Source organism: Panulirus ornatus, chromosome 17 (genome assembly GCF_036320965.1).
Source record: "Panulirus ornatus isolate Po-2019 chromosome 17, ASM3632096v1, whole genome shotgun sequence".
Lineage (NCBI taxonomy): Eukaryota > Metazoa > Arthropoda > Malacostraca > Decapoda > Palinuridae > Panulirus > Panulirus ornatus.
In genome coordinates this window covers 7,165,604-7,185,288 of record NC_092240.1, presented here as the reverse complement: position 1 = coordinate 7,185,288, position 19,685 = coordinate 7,165,604, and the positions used below count along the sequence as shown (strand labels likewise).

Here is a 19,685-nt window from a genome sequence, read left to right as displayed (position 1 = left end):
TGTAGTAAAGAAAAAAAAAAGGTGATTTGAGTTGTGTCAGACTAAAATTATCATAATAACAAAGTCTATTTTTTGTAGCAAAGGCTTAGATCATGAGAACAAATTATTTTTAAAACCAGGCCCTGAATTAGATAAGATGGAGCAAAAGAAAGCAAACAAAGAATAAAAAATTTTGTTTTATCTTGAAAAATTGAATTAAAAAGAGGGGGTGAAAAATGTAAAGATGAGGGAGAAATGTGTGTTATATTTAAAGAGGAGATAGTAAGTGTGACTTGATAGCTTAATATTTTTGAGGTAGGAAGCAAGGCTATCACTGAATATAGAGGATGTATGATTGTGGGCATTACCTCTGCACTTCTAAGTTTAGATTTAAGTTCTTCCATGGGCAGCCTTAAGATTCTATTTTTTCAGCAGATTTGTAAAGATTGCATGATTGGCACCAATTTGATGAGTAACTGTTTGTAACTTTGGCTTAGAATTGGTTGCTGGAGGAAATCTTAAGATTCAAAAACAGGAAACCTTAAAGCTAGTCAGAAACAGTAAGATGAAAGTGGATAAGGGAACTGGAGTAATACAAGTGGGTTCAGTGATCTTAGTAATTTTTTAAGTGGCATTGAAGATGAAAAAAAAATGATATTGAGGTACTTGAAAAGTAAAGGATTTTTAAAAGGGAATTATTATTAAATTCAATTGTAATAAGTAACAAATGAGTAGGTTCTAGGGTTAGAGGTGAGAAACTATGAGTTAGCATAGGAAGATCACAAATGAGGAATAGAGAGATTCTTTTTTTTATACTTGATTGCAGTTTCCTGCATTAAGTAGCACCAGAAACAAATGAAGAAAGGCCACATTCGTTCACGTCTTTACATGTCAAGTGAAAAAGCACCAAAACCAAACCTCCCTATCCACAGCCAGATCCCACAGACCTATAACAGAGTGAAATATGGCAAAATGAATGTGGTGTATATTGGATGGTAGGGGGAAAGCGAGTGATTAAATGCAAAGTTGTGTTTATGCATTAATTTTGATGGCTTGCAATATGTATAAAGGATTAGAGGATTGGATGGATGATTTAACAATATTGGTCTCAAAAGGAGGCGTAGAGAGTGAAGATAGTGTAATAACTGAAGTACAAAAAAAATGTAATTAAAGGTAAACGAAACAAATCTACTGAAGTATGTTGTTGTTTGGATACATTTAATGTTAGTGTGGAGACCTGTATTCACTCTAGTACTCTGGACATGAGGACAAATATAAGTGACCTAAGAGGCTGTATTGATGTAATCCACCCGATGTAAATGGGAATAGACTTAAAGGTGATAGATGGATTGAGTATGAAAAATATAGCTAAACAAGATTTAGAGGTAACTGGATTGATTAACTGGGTTTATGTAAATTTTTGGTAAGGCAAGGATATACTATATAGTTTAGGTGATGGGACACTGTTGAAGGTCATGGATGTCAGTATACGTACAGATGTAGAATTATGTAGTATGTGGTGAATTATGTTGGGAGTACAATAGTAGTACATCCCACACTGTTGATATTATGCCTCTCTCATTGTTGGTGAGAGGTATTTTGGTAAGTTTTTCACATTCTGATTGATATACAGAATTCATTGGCATGTTAACTAAGCCACAGTCTGCTTTTATTGTTCAATAAAAGTTTTGTTTGACTGTAATCTTGTTGACAGACCAAATTTTGACCATAATCTTACTGACAGACCAAATGAGTATTTGACTCGTAATCTTGAGAAAAAAATTTATATCTAGTGGGACTTTTTGTTGATAAAGCCCTAGTGAGCTCATAAATTCTAGAAATGTCTTAAGCATAACATTAACTTTGAAAACCTCGTGTATTGAAATCGAAGGAAGAGTCATGGGGAAAATTATGATCGATTAAGCAAAACCGAAATTATTTATATATGCATCAGTTTTACTGCTCATTGTTATAAGAATCACTATTTGGAGCCCTCTTTATTTAGTGTTTTCATAGGAAGTTTTTGAGGCACTCTGTTCTGTTCACTATTCCTAATTATTCCTGTTTCTTTTTATAATCCCAATAGGTTTCTCTTCATTCCTCTTATGACAATAGAACGCTATTGGGCATATGCAATGCAATTAAAGGAGGAAAGTCAGCAAGATCCCAGGAAAAAATTTTCCATGCGCAACAAACTTCGAAATGCTGCCAAAAATGTTTCAGTCTTTGAGAAGCTTGTGGAGGTAAGTCTTTTGTGCATTGATGTTCTACAGTAGTTCAAGTATATTGTAATCATAGTTAATTACATTTGTTTTTGCTCAGTATTTTTAGTCGGATGTTTTACCATGAATTATGAGACATAGTATAATGGGTATATGAGTACTACAGATAACTGATTACCAGTCCCATGTCCAGCTTTTGGGGCAGGCCAAGACTTCTCGCATGAGTGAAATTCAGCCCATGATTTCTGAAACTTGTGTTGAAAAAGAAAATATATGTCATTGAAACTGATTTCATTGCACTTATGCATAGCAGAGGCAAGATATATATCAGTAGATAAAACACACAACATACATTAAACCTTTGGTTAACCCTTGGTTAAGGCAGTATATAGCAGAGATGTTATTATATGAGTTAGGTCCATGATAGTGTTATATTTGTGACTGGTGAGGCTATACATTCATAATAATGTAGCTTGATAAATTTTTCTGAAAATACCTCAAACATAATTCACACATATGTATGAGCAGTTAAGTGCTGATGAAGTGACAAGTTCTATATCTTTTGTATGTCTGCCTCCATACATCTTTTTCTAGATTGTGACATGTACCAGGTTATATATTTGTTTTGTGTTTGAATCATTCTGTGACATTGGATCTCTTTTGTTTTAGGATCATTACCAGTTGGCAACTGGATTAGAGAGCTTAGAGCTAATACTAAACTGTTTTATGTATGATTTTTTTTTTTTTTACATTGGCAGGAGAGTGGTGTATGTGATGCTCGAACTCAGCTGGAGGTGCAGGGATATTCTGCTTGGTTACAGGGGACTGTGCTATTTGAACTTGCTGACTGGAGTCATGAGTGGGCTAAACCTGTTGAATTCTTCAATAAGGCTTTGTAAGTAACTTTTTCCGAATCCCTAAGAACCCCTTTGGTATACCCTGTAAATGTCATGTTAGCTATGTCTTTTCTTTGAATGCTATAAAATGCAGGAAAGCACAAGATGAAACAATTTTGTGGTTGTGTTAATGACAATACTTTTTTAATTGATTTTTTTTTGAAGCAGTACAAGCATTGCTTAATTTTAAGAGCTACATATATTTCTTACATTGAAATACACATATATTTGTAAAACTTACCACAAAGCATCTATATCATCCCAATCACAAATCACATGCTTTCTCCATATCCGTAAACAACATATTTTCTGTTTCTTTTTAAGTATTTCACACAAATTGTTCAGAGCAAACAATTGAACCACACATCATCCACCACTCCTGATACCACATTGATCCTGCCCAAGTTGATGCTCCATTTAGGCCACCACCCTCACTCTCCACTCACCCATACAACTTACCAGGTACACTAAACAACTAACAAACAAATACCTCTGCAATTCAGACATTTGCTTTCTTTCCTGATGCCTTTATACAAGGCACAATATTGGCACTTTGCCAGTGCTCAGGCACATCACCATGATACACACATTAGAAATAATATTTAACCAATCAACATCACAGTCAGTCCCTTTCTTAAGACATTCATTTGCATTCTCATCCACCCCAGCTGCTTTGCCACACTTTTTACCATCTGTTCTTTTTTCACCAAACCACTTGCCACGACTCTGATCATGCATGCATCCCCATCCAAAACTTCCCACATCTGCCACTCATTTGATAAACACATTGAACTGTCCTTCAGAATAATCACTCCATCTTTTCTTCACCTTATCTCCATCTGTTACTACTACCACTGTTGGCCCCTTCACTGATGCTTTCATTTGTGCTGTTACTTGTGATGAAGAATGTGTGAAAGGAGAGAACATTATCTGGGAGAGCAAAAATGGGTATGTTTGAAAGAATAGTAGTTCCAACAATGTTATATTAATGAAACTGTTTTTACAGGGCAATCTATGGCAAATTAAAAGATGCCGTGTCGGAGGAGGAGTCTGAAATATATAGAAGTCGACTGCAAGAGCTGGAAGTCAAACTGAGGTTCTGTCGTCATCACCTGGGTGATAGGTCTGCTACAGATACTCTCTTAGCTATGCGTGGAAATGAAGCCCTTGGAGACAAGCTAGATGTTAGTTGATCTCTTTTTTTCATATAGATTAAGCTATATAAGTTCAGATGTTGTGCATCATCATCTGGAACCTTTACCCTTCTTTTACGCCTCCCAATCCATTACACTCCTTCCCTGGACATGCTATCCATATCCCTGGGGTAGGAGAAAAAATATAGTACTATCATGGATCTCCTGTGTGTCATGAATAGTGACTACTCGTTATGAGAAGTCATAAAACTCAGGTGTGATACCTAGCAATTTGGAAATGCTCACTTTCCTGTTTTGATGGTGTGTCTTACTGTCAGTGCACCTTTAGATTTCAGTACTCCTTTTCTTGCTTTTTAACAAATGGTATATAAAAAGAATTTTGTTTACCATTTCATGCATTTGCATTATAGTTCCAGGAACAGATGAAGAAATGACCTCAGTCCTTCACATCCATCCTCTACCTGTCATGTGTAATGGTGAAACAACCCCTGTCCACAACCAGGTGCCATGGACCTTTTTGTGGTTCCCCCAACTGTTTCCTTTGCCCTGTTTCATTTCATTGATAGCACATTGCTCTCAGTCATTAGACAGAGTATGGGGAGTATAAAGTTATGCTCACTTGAAACTTTAATATGTAATACCTTTTTGATTTTTATTGAGGCTTCTCAGAACTGCCAATCTGGATCTTTTATAGAGTATTATATATGACTTTTTTTTGTGATACACTATGGAAACATGCTGTATGATTGATATGCACAGTTTTCTCCTGACCATTCAAGCTGCTTCTGTAAGAAAGTGGATATCTGTAGAAAAACTCGCATGATTTTTGTTTCCGAGAAAGTACAGAATCTAACTTTGAGATTGTGGATATTCTGTTGATCAAGTTTTATTCTTGAATACTTGGACCAAGATTTTTGTTGCTTGTAGATATTGTTACATTCTTATCGAACAATTACAGCATTTATAGGGTAATTAATTTATCTTATGAAATGGTTCATCACAATTATTTTTCTTGACAGAATCTCCTTGCATCAGCCAGAGAAAGACAAGCAGCTACCCTAAGTGAAGTTACCTGGAAAGGTCGTACCTTATCTGTCAAGCACGAGAAAGTGAGTCCTAGAATATGTACATCATGGAATGTTTTATATATATTTATTTATTATACTTTGTCACCGTCTCCCGCATTAGAGAGGTAGTGCAATGAAACAGACGAAAGAATGGCCCAACCCACCCACATACACATGTATATACATACACGTCCACACACGCACATAAACATACCTATACATCTCAACGTATGCATATATATACACACACAGACATATACATATATGTATACACATGTGCATAATTCATACTGTCTGCCCTTATTCATTCCTGTCGCCACCCCACCACACATGAAATGAAAACCCTCTCCCCCTGCATGTGCGCAAGGTAACGCTAAGAAAAGACAACAAAGGCCACATTCATTCACGCTCAATCTCTAGCTGTTATGTATAATGCACCGAAACCACAGCTCCCTTTCCACATCCAGGCCTCACAAAACTTTCCATGGTTTACCCCAGACACTTCACAAGCCCTGGTTCAATCCATTGTGGGGATGTTTTATTGATTATTAAAAATTCTGTTTCTGTGATAGAATAAGTAGATTGATCAAATATATTGATTACAGTGTTAGAGTTATTTTAGATCACAGTTCAGGTTATGTTAGTTGTTGTAAAGGAATGTTCAGTTTCTTAAGTAAGATATGTCCTGGTATCAAGTACAGAAAGAACTAGATAAAATTAAAACAATAATGTATTGTTAAACAAGTCAACAGACACTTGTTGTTAAGAGTTTCAAGAGATTTCAAGACTGGCTCAAATATTGAAGAAGAGGCAAAGACAATACACCTTAAACAAGTTTATGGTACAGGGAAAGGGAAGAAGATAACACATGAGCTGTTTGAAGTACTTGTATGTTAGGGTTGGTAATTCACTGGGTTGTATTAAAGTACAGAAAATGAGATGTGAGGTGGGGGAGTTGCATGTGACACCAATTGTCTAGTTTATGATAGGTGCTTGGTATTTTTTAAGAGGATATTTTTTTCAGTTAGAATTAATGATTGAGAGATAAAGAGGATAACATTGATTAGAGGATATGCGAAGTTTTCTGAAAAAAAAGACAGGTAGAGAATTGCTCCATATTGCTAATAGTCATCTAAGCCTTCTGTCAACAAATTATATGACATGGCATTATTCAAAATGCATGAATATAACATCATTGATATTATTTGAGTCTAGTTGTGGCCATTTTGAGACACTGTTAGAGAACTGTGTTAAATTGAAGTTTTGTGGGGAGTTTAATATTTTTGTATATTAGAATTTAGTGATGATTGTCATTTTCAAGCTTGATGAAGCAATTGTATAGAAAAAAGGGAAATGATCTAGAGCAAAAAATGTTCGTCAGGAAAATGATGTTTGGCAAAATATTGTTCTGAAATTAACTAGAAAGAAGGTGGATGAGGAGGATTCTGATAGTTTTGAAACTGGAGGAAAAAGTTGCAAAGAAAAACTAAAGGATGAAACAGCTGGAACTGTAGTTTACGAAAGGGTTAAGTGATAATAGAACAAGATTAAAAGTTACAGCTAATGAATGAAGAGATTAAAAGACTTTAAAATAAAGTGAGAGATTGATTTATAAATTTAGGATGCATGAAGAGAAAAGAGAGTGCAAGTAATGCTGTTGTTGGTAATGCTCACAGAGAAGGGCCCATTTTAGGAAACTGAAATAGGTTAGTCGTGGAATATGCTGAGAAAAGATGCACAGAGAAGACTGTTGAAGAATTGGGATGGCAAATCTGGCAATAATTCTGTGACTGAAAAAGACAGTGTATTGATTGCAGCTGAGGGACAGGGCTTGGGACATTAATGAAATCCAGGGATGTAGAATTGAAGTTATAGGTTACTTACCCAAAAAGCATCAGTCCAATACTTCTTTAACTTCTCCAATTTACTTCTAGAAAAGCCACAGCTAAACTCAGACAACATCAGTAACAGAATTTATTCAGGAATTTTGAATGGCATGTTCCATAGGGCAGGGCTAACACCTAACTGTTGGCATTGACTGCTTTTTTTTAGCAATACTGTTATTTGCCACCACATGTATAGTTCCCAATCTTATGAGTGTTTTAAGCCACTAATCTACCCTTCTTTTAAAGGTTCCTGTGCTTTCTCCTTGCAATATTTTTATTTCACCAGGCAGGCAAGCCATTAGAAAGCCTTCAGCCTTTTTTTTTTTCTGGGCTTTCTATATTTTCCTTTTATATCTATCATTACTCCATTTCTAATGTAATGGGGTGGAACTGGAACATACAGCCTCTGCAACATAAGACACACATACAGAGCAGCGTTAGAACAAAAAGTTTACAACCTGGAAGAAACAAAACAGAGTAAATCAGTAAGAATCCCTTGGAACACATAATAAGATACCCCAGAGAAAAATATGTCAGCCAAGATGGTGTGGGCAATTGTATACCTGCCTTGTCCATCTTGACTTCACTGTACACCCAACCGGTGCTCCACTATCTTGTGATTCACTTATGCAGTACTTATGAAAAAGTAATATTGACATGGGAAAAATTAAAGTTGCGAATACCCTCCATCCTGTGCTTTATAAAGTTGCAGTATAACCGCTTCAGACCCCCATAGAAATATGAGTGAAGAGCACCTTTGTGACCCTTGTGTCTAGTGTGAGGAAGGATATCAGGAAAAGCATCAGCTTGGAGGTAAATATAGACATATAAAATGGATTGATGCAGGTCATATTGGTGTACATTTTGTTTGAGCTTGCACTGTTACATCACTGAGAACAGTTTCTGAGCATACAGATAAATTGTGGAAGTGTTTCCAACATGACACCTTTAGAACAATTCTTGAGTTTACAAATAAGGTGAGGCAATGTGCCTCCAATGTAATACCTTTATGTTCAGTGAAGATTACTGATACCAAAGATGAAGTTATAGAGAAAATGGAGCAAATGTTCACTGATTGCAAATTAGTGTGAGAGCAGTAGCAAAGAAGAGATGGCTCTTCAGGTGAAGGAAGAGCTGTAAGATGGTTTTAGAGTATAAGGAAGTGATTTCAAGATTGATGTGAATTTGACTGAAAGTGGATTATCAGTGGTGGATGATATTTGGTGCTTATGCACCTGTCAGTGAGATGTGTTTTTTTTTTAGGGGAAAGGAGCTGAGTGGCTCATTAGTTATTGTTTAATCTGCTATGTAGAGGATGATTCACCAAGTATAATACAGAATGTAAAAGTTGGATATACATATAGAGAGTGTGAATTTGCAGGAAATTACATAAAGTGTGTTTTGGATAAGGTGAGTAGGATTTCATATAATTACCAAAGATAAAGTAGGACAGAAGCTAATTGCATGTGATGTTAATGTATTTTTGGAAAGATATTCCTGAAAAGTTCTGTTTTCTTGGTGTATGGTAAGTTCATCATGCATTACTTTTCTGTGTGTAACCAGTTACACCTACAGGAAGTGGATGAAGAAAAAGATAGAATAGCTTCTGGTTATTAACTAGTCATGAAAAATTATATTATAACAAATAAGTTATGCTTGATAATGTTATTTTTTCTTTTTTGTAGGTTCGTCTTTTCTTGTTCAATGAGGGTTTGATTCATGAAGAACTAGAGAAGACTAGTTGTGCAGATGAACGAGAGAAGATGTTGGACAAGCTTCTAATGGAGTGTAAAGATGCAATCCAGTTGGTGCGAGATGACCTCAAGAATGATCCTGTAAGCGAGTGAGCAAATATTAAAATTGAGGATATAACTTGAGAATATGAATGTAGTTTAATCTTTTTATAATGAATAATGATAACCATAGGGAATGATAGACTCATTAGCTTTTACAAGTTTTGCATATGACATATGTTTAGTTTTTAAGTTTCTGGGGCATTGTTAGCAATAATTGATATCAGTTTTTTGCTCTGCCAGAACATTTAACTTTTTTCACTTTTTCCTTTTTTTCCTCATTCATAGAATTCTTTTTATTATTCTTATTTTCATGATTGTTTTAGACAGTATCAGGAATGTTGTTTTATTCCGAGGAAAGACTGTGATGATAAGAAGATGCTTAGTTTTCTTGAAGCTACATTGAAAGATTTGTATGAGTAAAGTAGGAAATGTGCATATACTTGCATATTTCTCTGTGCAGGCATTTTCCAAACATTGTAATTTGATTGACAGTAAGTGATTGGGTTCTCAGTTTGCAAATGCACCATTATTTTTTATGGCTTATATGTTGTTCCATGGTTTCATTATTATACTACACTGCCCACTGTGGTAAAGAAACTGTCAGTGACACTCATCCCTAAGAATATACTCTATAAATCCAGTGTTGTATAACTACCGTGGTCAGACAGCAGATCATTTCTCTAATATTCAGTGGTTGCAGATCATTTGAATTCTCTTCTGTCAACAGCTTATATTGGTTGTGAGTCCTCTTAAAATTTCAGTAGTTTGTTCAGAAAGAGTCTCATTCATTTGCTTGGTATGAGGATTTCGTTACATACATATATGCAAATTTTTTTAACAGAGTACATGCCTCTGATGTTTTTAAAAGATAGGTAACATAGATATCATCAGATTGAAAGACAGCACTGAACACATTGATCACTTCCTATGGTGACATGCCTTTAGGCATTCGCCCATTAAGAATGGAGTTGAGTTGAATCCAGCAGTCCAGTCTTGCTTTGTTATAGTGTGCAGCTAGTTAGCTCCATACCTCTGGTGGTAGCTTGTCTTTCTTCAAACAATGAACCAACCTTTTTTCTCCCAAGACCTGTCTGTTGCTTGAGTTTTATTGCTCATGGTGAAACAAGAGATTGCTCCCATTAGTTACTGAGAGTGTTTGGTAACCTCATGATATTCTTAAATGAATGTGATTGAATTACACAGACCTTGCATGGATTATAAACATTCAGGAGAAGCAGTTCCATAGTGTTTGGAAGCTTTGAAGAGTCATCCTATGCTTGGTGACTAGATGGAGGCAGATTATGTTCCACCTAACTGCACAGAGAATTAAAAATGCTTCCAATATAATCTCACTTCAAAAGTGTGGTACTACTCCCTTTTGATCTTGATTAAACTTTCTTGGTACCATTCCAGTACAGTCTCACTTCCTGCTTTTTAAATAGTTCTTTGTAATAGCTTTTGGCCCCTCTCACCCAGACCACTTCATAAGCAACCTCCAGTCCACAGTTGGAAGTACAAAAGTTACCCCAGCTTTGCCCTTCACAATCTCTATTTACAGATTATCCCCCCAACAGACACAAAATATATGCAAACCACAATGACTTGGCAAACAGTAAACCACTGACCTACACTCCAACAGACATATGCCCTTCTGAAACAACAATCCAAGGCACATACAAGTTATGCCTTCTTGTGTGTGTTCTGGACACCACCTATCACTCCAGCATTGCAGACACCAATTCAATGTATAAGAAGACCCCCTCTCATGCCCATGGTACAAATTTCATACTGAAGACACAGAACACTTATTCCTCAGTAGTCCTGTACTTTACTTTTCCCTCAAAGACATGCACATTATCACCACCCTTCTTGATCTGATGTCCCACCCAATGGATGTAGTCAGCTTCCTGAGTGCTGTAGGAGATTCCATAAAAGGGTATTCTTTGGCAGGAAGGTAAAGTATATGTGATGTTTAGCTGTATTTGCAAAAATGATTCTATCAGTTAGCTCATGTTTGAAGATGGAACCAAATCACTTATGGTTGCTTGTGTTTGTTGATGTAGGTTAACTTCATTTTCTTGTAAACAACTCTGCTAAAGTTGTTTAGCCATTATTTTTTATCACATTTAGGATTACATTCACTCAGGATCAGGTGTTAGGGGCATATATATGTGTTACCATGACACATCTTTAGTTATTAAATCTTTGGTTATGATTTTATTATTGATTATTCATTTTTCAGACCTTCAAACCTAGACAAATGGCAAGTGAGGGTCCTGTATCCCCCTTGCACTTCCTTCATACATATCTATCGTATCATCGACTGAACCTAACTATACTCCGCAACGTAGCTCTTGCAGACACTTACCAGAAAATTGTGTGTGGGGAAAAGATGGTATGTATATGAATTCATTTTTCCATTATTTATCCTAAGGGTCTTCAACAAAATTTAGTCAAAACTATGTAAGGTAAACAGTTAGGATTTTGTAGACATTTACATACACATTACTTAATGTCTTTCAAGTTTTATTTTCAGAAGGTTTGCATGAAAAATAACTGTCAATCTGTAGCATTTGTCTTTTCTGTTTTTTGGCTACTTTACTTTGGAGTATGATAGGATTTATATTGGTACCAGTTTCTTAATATCTGCATCCAATATATGTAAACTAATTTACTGAAATAATTTTGCTTACCTCAGCAGAAATATGTACTCCTTTTTTAGTAGAGAGAGATGACAGAGGAGTTTTGTAACAAAATTAGGAATGCTGTCAAAAAAGTAATGGAATTACAAAGTAGGGAAGAGGTTCAGTGAAGAACATGATACTGACATGTCAGTTAAGATCATTATTCAGTATAAAAAGTAAAGACTGTCAGCAAGATGATATTTCCTCAATTGGACAGCAGTGCCATCACAGACAGATAAGTTACTCAGATGTCTTGCATACAGCATTGTAAGTCTAGCTACACCCAAAATCTAGCATTGTGAATTTACTGGTGCTCAGTGTTACAACACTTCAGTTTTTGTTTAATCATCTTTTGCTGCTGTAGTCTCTGTTACACATCAGAGAACCATAAATAATAGACTGAGTGCAGTTAGGATTGTTTGGAACGGAGCGCACTGTCTTTGAAGGCAAAGATGGCTATATGTATTGGTATAGTAGTCCTTTTGGTGCCATATGGCTTTGAGGTGTGGGCCTTGGAAAATATTAAGGAGAGAGTGTATGTATTGGAAATGAAATGTTTAAGAATAACATGTGGTGTGAAAGGAGTGTTGATCAAATAAGAATGATAGGGTCAGAGAAGGGTGTTGGTAGGAAGAAGAGTATGTATGAGTGGACTGAAATTGTTTGGATGTATGGAGAGGATGACATACATGTCAGAAGTGGAAGGAACAAGGAAAAGCTGGAAACCAAGGAGGAGCTGGAAGGATGGATTGAAAGACGCTTTGAGGGTTATGGGCCAGAACATGCAGGAGGGTATGAGACACGGGAGGGGTAAAGTAAATTAGAGTGATGTTGTATACAGATGTCAACTTGCAGTCAGTAGGTTGAACCATGGCATATCAAGCAGTTGGAAGAAACCACAGAAAGGTCTGTGGGACCTGGTTGTGGATAGTGGAATCTGGCGTTGTTGCATGAACATTATATTAGCTAGAAAGTGGATGTGAGAGAATGAGGCCATTACTTTATCTGTTCCTGGCACTACCTCATTATTGTGGGAAACTGGGAATATGTATGATAAACATATTTTGGGAAAGTAAAACTTCTCAGGTTGTTATAATTATTCAGTCCCTTGCTTGTGTAAAGTCCCCTTTAGAAACAAAAACTTTTGAAAGAAGATTACATAAATGGCTAAAAAATTTTCCCCAATTAACCCAAGAAAAACATCTATTCTATGTATATGACAACAGAGAATACATACTGTATTACCAAGCATATAGTACATATATGGGATGTGTGCTATATGCTAGCTGTCACATGGGAAAGTATTTGACTTAGAAACTTGTAGGTAAGGTCTCCTCTTCCTTTTCCTCCGTGAACAATTACTGATTTTAAGAGATTTTATGACTACATTCTGCCCTAATCTCTATGTTGATGTTAGAGGTTTTGGTCCATGCATTGGAATAACAACCTTGGGTATTAGTGATGGGTGATTTGAATGCGAAAGTGAATAATGTGGCAGTTGAGGGTATAATTGGTATGCATGGAGTATTCAGTGTGTTGTGAATAGAAATGGTTAAGAGCTTGTGGATTTGTGTGCTGAAAAAATAGATGGTATAAGAATAATGATTGACTGCCTATATTGGTGTTAGAAATATTTTTTGGATTAACAGTTTTCAGTGTATGGTATTAGAAGAGGTCCTCCTTTATGTACTGAATTGTACACGAGTTTTTATTTGTTTTTGCTTGTTATTGTAAGGATATGTTTCTTAAACATTTGTGCTGACAGGTAAGTATGTAGTGTTTTAATTGTTGCTGTCTTTACACAGTTCTGAACAAGAGTGTAATTTATTGTTAGGATCAGTGTATACTATGCTTTATGAATTAAGTCCACCCTTGACTTTCATCAGTGCATGTTTCTCTGCTGTGTGTGTGCTTGCTGCTCATAATAATGAATGTCTATTTTTTAATGTCATTTGATAGGTGTAAAGATTAGCTATAATTGAAAATCTAAATTTTTGAAATTTTTGATTTCATGTTACAGGGAAACCAGGGGTGTAACTCCCAGTACATTAAATAAAGCAAAATTTCATTGATTATGAGAATTTTTGGAAGTAATTATTCCAAATTGATTAAATTTTATCATATCTTCTTGCATCAAGTTTGCTATATTCACTTGGAGTTAAAGACTGTAGTTCAGTATCTTATTCAACATCTTTAGTTCCCACTGTATAGCTTCCAATCTTTACAAACTCATTCATGTCTTCAACTATTTGGTACGAATGTTCCTCTATTCTTCTGATGATTTCCCTCTCTCTCTTTCCATCATTCATTTTCTTACCCACTTGGGTTACCTCGCTGGCTGGATGATTTTCATTCACCCAAAAACATGATCATACCAGCTTATACGGTTGCTAAGTCAGCATAAAGAATTCTATATATCTCGGACTTGATTTTTTGGTCATTCTTATTTGAAATACAATATTTATGGTAGAGGAGGTTCTGTCTATCTATATATCTGATTCCTGTTCCAATTGGAACTTCCTCAAAGTGGTGGGCATAGCAACAGAGTCTTCATAAGTAAGAAACTTCTTAGCCATTGGTGCCTCACCCTTAACAGGCCACTGGCAGATGGCAACTCTAGTGCAGAGGCTCCTACATAATGTTCTTAATGACTTATTCTATCTAATGCTCCTGCCTACTGTTTCTACCTAAGAATTGTGCCTAAATGTTCCTACCTACTACTTCTAACTACTGCTTTACCATTTTGCCAAAAGATAGGGCTATTGCATAGTGCTCGCTGTGGAAAAATCTAGTACAAAGAATGGGCTGTGTGAGTTTAAGTGTTGTCAAGTGTTACATATGACAAGGATAGGTGCATGTAAATGATTCTGCATGAGCTATCCACCTTTAGATATAGGAAAATGATCATTAGATGTAAAAATTTCATAGGCTTCCTGATATTCAATTAAGTTTGTTTTTAAGGTTGAAGATGGAAAAAAGGCCCCTAAATTACAAGACTTGGTTCGCTTATACGAGATTATCATCCAGAATTTGAAAGAAATGGCAAATCTGCCTGGGTTAGAAGATGACCTCCAACTGAAGGAAAGCATAGAGAGACAGGTGCTGGCCTACAAAGCCCATAGGTGTGTAAGACATAGATTTCTGTTCATTATTCTATTTTATGTTAAAGAAAAGATATTGATTTTACTTATGGAGGTAAAGATGTGAAGAAAGGCAGATATGAAAAATTAACCACAAAAGTGTTTTATTTAACTATGATTATTCAGTATGTTAGCTTGTACTATGGTAATGAAAGGAATTTGATAAGTATTTTGAGTAAAAATGTATGTTACAATTAAGGAAAAGAGTGGATCCTTGGCATGCTTGAGTTTGCCGATGACAGTTTTACAAAATTAGCCAATACAGAGCTCCAAACAAACTTTGGTAATGGAATTGAGTGCTGTTCAAATGAATGAAGGTAATAGTCAAGTGTCATTGTTTAAGTGTAATATAGATGGTATTGATTTTCAAGTAGAATGTTACAGGGAAGGTTAGGGAGTGATTGCTGGGATAACAATGATTCTTTAAGGGGAAAGTAAATGATAATGGTAATGCTTATATATTAGCCTGCATATTTAGCAGGAGGACCCCACTTTTATATTCAGGTAGTTGTAGAGGCTTGCAAATAGTCAGGAAAGTGCTCTATTTTTTTTAAAGGGTTGTGGGATTAAAAAGATTGATAAATTTGAGGTTTGTAGATATCAGTATTATAGGATGAAAAAGGAGCACTTGGCAAGAATAATTTGCTCAGGTGATACTGAAAATTATATGTTTAGATTGTGAGGATGGAGGAGAAAACTGGTTTTAGGAATTGAAACTAACCCCATAATGAGATGGCAGGACAAGAATCAAGTTGGTATGAGTTTAGATAATATCTTTGGACCTTTGGGATAGGGGAGGAAGAATTATGCTCACACATTCCTTGTATGTCATAGAAGGTGACTAAGCAGGCCAGGTTGGCTGGAAAGTCTCCCTGTATGAAGCTCCAAAAGAAATAACAGAGGAAGGAGCTAAATAAGGATCCCCCCCCCCTCTAAGGTTCAGTCTTTTGTTCTTTACATTACCTCACTCTTGCTGGAAATGGTGAGCATGTATAAGAAAAAGTTTGGATATATGGAGAACAGTTTCCATTGACTGTGGCTCTTAAAAGTAGTATTTACCCTGCCAATTTGTGTAAGGGAAGTCTTGCCATTGAACATTGCTAATAATTTAAAGATATGTGTATGACAGTAAAGTTCAGAACACTTTCCCCAACTTGCTATTTTTTTCTTTATTAGATTTTTTTGAAAATCCCTATGAATTCTTCTGATATTTGCTTCAACTTTACAGGTGTTATTATGTAGCAGAGAGTTTTGTTAAGATGGAGAAGTGGGCTGAGGCATTAGTTTTATATGAGAGAACATTAGACCACATGAAAGCCGCAAACAAGAGTCAGATGGAGGTAAGAAGTGTTGTTGTATGCTGAAAGATTTCATGTTAATCTTATGCTTTTCCAGTAGATTTTATCCATGTAGAATGAGTGAGCTCCTTAAGTTTTTACCACTTTCTCATGTATTTTCATGTAACTCATTCGTTCCATATCTTTTGAATGAAGAATTTTATGTAAATGAACAATTGCGTTTATTCCCTTCAACAGGCATCAATGAAGGAAGGATTGGAGAATTTGTCAGCGATGGTAGACAGCAAAAAGTTCACTGCTCATGCACAAGCCATTCTTGCATCAGAATCCTCAAGGCCAAGTGTGTCTAAACATTCAGTTAAAGACAAGAAAGTAAGTTGTAGGGTGAAGAGCACCATTTTGATTAGAGATTTTGTTAGCAGAAGCCATATATACTGGTCCTGTGTTAACATAAGTGTTGTTGTTGGTCTAAAACGTTTTTAACTTATTTTAACATATTTAGGAATTCAGGACAAATCCCGTTCACACCCCATCAGACAGTAACACATTTAGGAATTCAGGATGAATTCCCTTCACACCCCATCAGGCAGTAACGATGGGGCGGGTCATGGGGCTCATGAAGCTATGTCGAAAAATAGCCATTCACCAAATAACACCATCAGTCTCGTACTGAAATGACTCGAAGGAATTAAATGGCCCTTAGATGAATATAAGATCCATTTGAAGCAAAATAACAGAATTGCATTGATTGGTAAACAGTAAACATGTTATCATTATTTAACAAAAGCATTTCTGAACATGAAAAACAGCAATCTGATTAGTTAGTGCAATTTACCAGACTACAATTTACTTGTAAGCTAGAGACAGCTGAGGAGGCAGAACTACACTGTATATGATATCTTACCTAAATCTCATTGAAATTCAGACTGCAAAATCTATTGCTGTTGAACATTTGTGTGTAAAGATTAGCACAGAATTTTCCAAACTCTGCATAAATGTTGTGTATAAACGCTCTAGTCAGCCAGCAGATATTGGTTAAGCTGGAGTGAGAGTAGACTAAACACATTGCATGTTGTCAGGACAGTAGGTCATGACCTCAGAGTATGAGATGTATGCCTGATGTCCTTAGTTGGTCATGCCTCTCGCCTAGATATGGGAGGCTCATCACTCTATGCTGAGGACTCCTCCAGGCCCCAGCAGAACCTTTCCCATTGCCCAGATGGCTCCATCAAGAGAGGTTTTCACATGTTGTTACTCACATTTACTCTCAACTTTCTCCTTTCACAAACTTTTCCAAACTCAGTCACTAACTTTAGTGTCTCCCTCAAAGTAGCCAGCATTGCTGTATCATCAGCAAACAACTGACTCACTTCCCTGGCCCCCTCATCCCCAACAGACTGCAAATTTGCACCTTTCTCCAAAACTTTTGCTTTTACCTCCCTAACCACCCCATCCATAAACAAATTAAACAACTATGGGGACCACACAGACTGACCTTCACTGGGAGCTAATTCCTCTCTTCCTTCTCATACATATGCCTTACACCCTTCATAAAAACTTCTCTGCCTCCATCAGCTTGCCTCCCATACCATATACTCTCAAGACCTTCCACAAAGCATCGCTATCCACTCGTCATATGCTTTCTCCAGATCCATAAATGCTACGTACAAATCCATCTGTTCTTCTAAGTATTTCTCCCAATCTGATGCTCTGTACATGCCAACATCCTTTTAATCAATACCCTCCCTTATAATTTCCCAGGAATACTCAATAAACTTATGCCTCTGTAGTTTGAACACTCACCTTCATCCCCTTTGCCTTTGTACAGAGGCACTATTCATGCCTTCTGCCAATCCTCAGGTACTTCACCATGGTCCATACATACATTGAATATCCTCACCAATCAATCAACAACACACTCAACCCCCTTTTTTTTAATAAATTCCAATGCATTAACATTCAAACCTGCTGCCTTGCCGGATTTCATCTTCTGCAAAGCTTTCACTACCTGACATCTAACCCTCTCACTTCGCACACCACCTCGACAAAAACACCCTATATCAGCCACTCTATCATCAAACACATTCAACAAACCTCCAAATTCTCACTCCATCTCCTCTTCACTTTATCGCTACCTGTTATTACCTCCCTACTTGCCCCCTTCACCGATGTTCCCATTTTTTCTCGTCTTACACGTTATTTACCTCCTTCCAAAACACCTTTTTATTCTCTCTAAAATTTAATGAAACTCTCACCCCAACTCTCAGTTTCTTTCTTTTTCAACCCTTGCACCTTTCTCTTGACCTCTTAATGTTTTCTTTTATAAATCTCCCAGTCATTTTTTTAAGTACACAAATATTGAACTTCTGCACATGACTGCTTTTCCCTAATGAATGAAAAGGAGAACTGAAGTACAGCATGAAATGTTTTGTCAGTAATTGTACCCAAAATTGAAACTTGGGCATATGACCTTGATTTTTCTTTCATGTTTAATGCAAGATTATAGGTGTTTATTTTTTTATTAATACTGACTTGAGTTTTGAACAATCACATCATGACTATATTATTTACAGTTACTTATCGACCGTCTGGATGAATACGTTGAGGACTCAAGTTTAACTTCAAACAACCCATGTGTAGCTCAAGTGCCATCTCCTATGACCTCTGTGCCATGCAAGCCTCTATTTTTTGATCTTGCATTAAACCACATTGACTTTCCTTCACTTGATGATAAGATAGAAACCAAGAAGCAGGCAGCTGGAGTAGGTGTTGGTGGCCTTACTGGCTTGGTTAAAGGTTTCTGGGGTGGTTGGGGTTTGAAAAAGTAAATTTTTTATTGTATAGTGACAAAATATATCAGAAAAGGTTGCTAGTATTTTTTCCAATTAAAGGATCGTTAGTTTTTCTTTTTTATACTATTGTGAATGCTTTGGAATTAGTTTAGCTATTGCTTTCTGGACAAATGATGTGGTCAAGTAAGAAATTTTGAAGTTGAATGCATGTAATATACTTTCCAATTGGTTTTTGACTGTGTAAAGATATTTTTTTTAAAATGTGCCTTCTGCCATATTATTTTGTAAAATAAAGTTGCCCTTTGATAGAGATACTTGACTGCTTTTAATAAGGATTAACATGAATTTTTCAATATTTTGGTACCTAAGATATTACTGAGAATGGGGACTTCATATGTTAGATATTTTTAATGCTCATTTTTTGAAGCTGAGTACTGGTATGAGTTAAAGTTATAGAGATTGGTCCTAGAAGGTAAATTTGGGATACATTGCCTTAATAAAGCATTGGTGGGAGATGACACTGTACCAATCAGTTCTCTACCAAACTTGATGGGTATGTACTGAAACCTTTTAAATGAATCAACTTGTATTTACTGGCTGAAAAATGAGTAAAAAAAAAAATTCTTATCCTTATTTTCTTCCTATTATATATATTGTGATTCATACTTTACAAAAAAAAATCTTAGCCAATTTATTTACAGGACATTGTTGAGAAATGTTAAAAATTGTTAAAGAAAGCATTGGACCATTTTGATAAAGATAACCAACAAA

The 19,685-nt window shown here is 36.0% G+C and overlaps 1 protein-coding gene across 1 annotated transcript in view; it reads left to right on the top strand.

Annotated features, from left to right (window-relative positions):
* Window positions 1-19,685, top strand: part of Srp68 (signal recognition particle 68) — a 28,298-nt gene extending 8,613 nt beyond the window's left edge. Inside the window, exons 3-12 of the mRNA XM_071671864.1 lie at window positions 2,066-2,222; window positions 2,960-3,096; window positions 4,104-4,281; window positions 5,271-5,360; window positions 8,890-9,039; window positions 11,243-11,395; window positions 14,646-14,806; window positions 16,053-16,164; window positions 16,360-16,494; window positions 18,696-19,685. Of these exons, the coding sequence (XP_071527965.1) occupies window positions 2,066-2,222; window positions 2,960-3,096; window positions 4,104-4,281; window positions 5,271-5,360; window positions 8,890-9,039; window positions 11,243-11,395; window positions 14,646-14,806; window positions 16,053-16,164; window positions 16,360-16,494; window positions 18,696-18,950 (1,528 nt within the window). The 3' untranslated portion in view covers window positions 18,951-19,685. The remainder of the gene's footprint in view (window positions 1-2,065; window positions 2,223-2,959; window positions 3,097-4,103; window positions 4,282-5,270; window positions 5,361-8,889; window positions 9,040-11,242; window positions 11,396-14,645; window positions 14,807-16,052; window positions 16,165-16,359; window positions 16,495-18,695) is intronic.